General features: G+C 35.5%; 1 protein-coding gene across 1 annotated transcript; it reads right to left on the reverse strand.

Moving 5' to 3' along the window:
- Positions 1 to 782: 782 nt before the first annotated feature.
- LOC138885640 (uncharacterized) lies at positions 783 to 1208 on the reverse strand. The gene has a single exon (XM_070166610.1). It carries the CDS (start codon positions 1206 to 1208, stop codon positions 783 to 785), a length of 426 nt encoding a protein of 141 aa, XP_070022711.1.
- Positions 1209 to 3117: the final 1909 nt, after the last annotated feature.

Below are 3117 nucleotides of genomic sequence, written 5' to 3' on the forward strand. Positions count from 1 at the left end.
CGGTAAAGGAAATGAATCTTTATGGCAAGCCTTATTGAAATCAGTATAATCTACACAAACTCTCCATTTTCACTCTTTTTTGGAACCACAACAGTATTAGCTAAACAGCCAGGGTACTTTACCACTCGTATTGAACCAATTTTCAAAAGTTTTTGTACCTCATCTTGGATCACTAATTTTTGAAGGCCCCTTGCTTCCTTTTATTTTGCTTGACAGTTGGGTTAAATGGATCCTTATTTAGCTTATGAGTCATCACCTCCGGTGGTATACCTTTCATATCTAAATGCAACCAAACAAAGCAATCTGCTTTAGCACGAAAAATTCAATAACTTACCTTTCATTCTAGGCTCAAGTTTGCTCCGATGTAAACTTTTTTTCGGACAGTGGGTAAATAGTATTACCGTTTCGAGCTCCTATGTGGCTGTTTTAATATTCTCATTTTCTTCTGGCTCTTGAATCACATTAAGTCTTGAGTCAACATCAGTCTGCCCTTGTGTGTTTTTAGTTGATATAAGAAAAATAGTGTCTTCAACTGAATTCTTTAATTGTTATTTGGTATCTGCATCATTGGTTGTTGTGTTTGCAATTATCGTTGAATTAATAATTTGTGAAGCTTGTTGATCTCCGTAGATTTTTTGGATTCCCCATTCTGAAAAAAATTTGATAAATTGATGCAACATGGATGGTACAACATCCATATCATGAATCCATGGTCTTCCCAAGATTATATTATAGGCCATGTCCGTGTCTATCACTTGGAACTTCGTATCTTTGATTACTCCTTATGGAAATGTGGCTAGTACAACTTCCCCTTTCTTAACAACGCTTAAATTATCAAATCCAGACAAAGACCGCGCCTTTGGTGTGACCTTATCATTAGCTTGCATTTCATTTACCACCTTCAGTAAAATGATGTTTACTGAGCTAATTGGATTAATCAAAACTACTTTTACATTAGTATCATGTACAAGTAAAGATATTACATATGCATCATTGTGAGCGATCATCAAGTCGTCTGCATCTTGATCATCTAATCTTATATTGTCACCATCCAAGACTTGGTGAACTCGCTTTACGTGAGTGACAGTAACTTTTGATATCTTTTTCTCGGTTGTATACGTTACTCCATTGACCTCATCTCCTCCAGTTATGACATTTACTGTTCTCTTTGTTGACGGGGGCTTTAGGGGCTCTTGTTTATTCTTCATGTATGATTGTCTCCCTTAGTCACGCCCCGAGCCTGGATGGGCTGCGATAGACACCCAGTACCTTACTCAACCGAGTACCAAAATAACGTATCTTTTCATGTTATACTATCATAAATAACTGAGCCGAAGGCTGCCGTGAGATAAGTAGAATACAACATGCGATACCAACTTATACATAAGGCATACAGGCCTATAAGGCCAAAATAACCACTCGTACACTGAACATAAGACGACTAGGTCATACAATCTTTTACGTATATAACCTCAGTCTACAAGCCTCTGAGGATACATAATTTTCATAATGGTTGGGACAGAGTCCTGTCATACCAAACAATGCATATCTAAACTATACTAACCAAACAAGCAACTCTGAAGCAAATGGAGTGCACAAACATCTTTCGTTGGGCTGATAGCTTACTTGGAGGGCTCTCGACCTATCTATCGAGACCTGCGGGCATGAAACATAACGTCCCTAGGCAAAAGGGACGTCAGTACAAATACCGGGTATGTAAGGAATGAAAATTAGTAAATAATGGACATGAGAGAAACATGGATCGACATGTAAATCTCAATGATTCTGTGAATCATTAATATGTATAATGCCATGCATATGCATATATAATGTCATGCCGTGCATAGGTACATGTGTTCACAACAACATCAAGCCTCTGAGGGCATCCCATCATATAATCGCCGCCACTGTGGGCAAATCATCAACGTATACCAACTGATCAAGTGGTGGTGCGTATATAATGTCGTAACTTTTTTCCAGATTCCATATATATATATATATATATATATATATATATATATATATATATATATATATATATACATATATACGCGTATATAATGCAATCTCGTCATGGGTCGATGTACATGAATGAAATGCATGAGAAGTACGTCAATAAAATCTCATGGAACGTCATAAGACCATTATGCCTTTGAATAATATCATGAAGTAAACTTTTTTAACTTACATATTTTTTAAGACCCATGAATAGATGATAGAATAATACGACACATGGAGAATCAAGAACATAAGCATCTTTAGTATTTCTATGAATAGAGTCATTTATGAAAATTGCGCATTTGCTTGTTTCGTTTGTGTCGTATAGATCATGTCAAAAGAAAGAAAGGATAGCCTTAACAAACCTAGAGTAGGGAAAAATCCGTATGATGTTCTTGGAAAAGGTTGCACTGTACTCCTTTAGAACCGTAAAATCTTACGTTGCTGATGTGTAAATAATTTTCATTAAAATTGTTAAAACTTGTAGGAATTCTAGCGTTCTGTTGTAGTATTCCTTTGTAGGAATATATAAATATTCATTTTCACGTTAACTTGACTTGACTATTAATTCACAAAAACCTTGTTGCTAATGGGCGAACATTCCAAAAAGATAGTTGAATAAGAGCATTGAGAAAATACTCAATCCTCCACTGGAATACTATTTGTCAAGTTCTTAATCTGAAATCCTAGAAGCTAGAATACTGGCTGTCTAAATGATAAATCAACTAGAAATATGCATAAATAACACTTTTGGCAAAGCTACAGCCTGAATTGTATTCTTGGTATTTAAGATCCTAGAAATGAGTTGTCTTGAGATTAATACACTATGTTGCCACCTAATCCTAATTGATCAAGAGTCATCTGTGGGTTAATGTCTTGCTACCACGTGGGGGGTGGGGAGGGATTTTGATATTATCCCATAACTAATTAATTAATTAGGTAATATCCCGTTACCCGGTAATTAAGTAATTACCCGCGTAATTAAAAATATCTCAAATTACCTAAAATTATACTTATTTTTAATACCCTTTTATATATCATACTACCATGGTCATATGGTACCTTGTATGGTACTAGTCCATAAATATCGAGTATTAACGCTCGGCCCAAATTTTATCC

The sequence above is a fragment of the Nicotiana sylvestris genome, chromosome 2 (genome assembly GCF_000393655.2).
Source record: "Nicotiana sylvestris chromosome 2, ASM39365v2, whole genome shotgun sequence".
NCBI classification, from domain to species: Eukaryota; Viridiplantae; Streptophyta; class Magnoliopsida; order Solanales; family Solanaceae; genus Nicotiana; species Nicotiana sylvestris.

Excerpts from the sequence above, each read along its gene's own strand:
- LOC138885640 (XM_070166610.1), bottom strand. The coding sequence starts at position 1,208 with ATGAAGAATAAACAAGAGCCCCTAAAGCCCCCGTCAACAAAGAGAACA.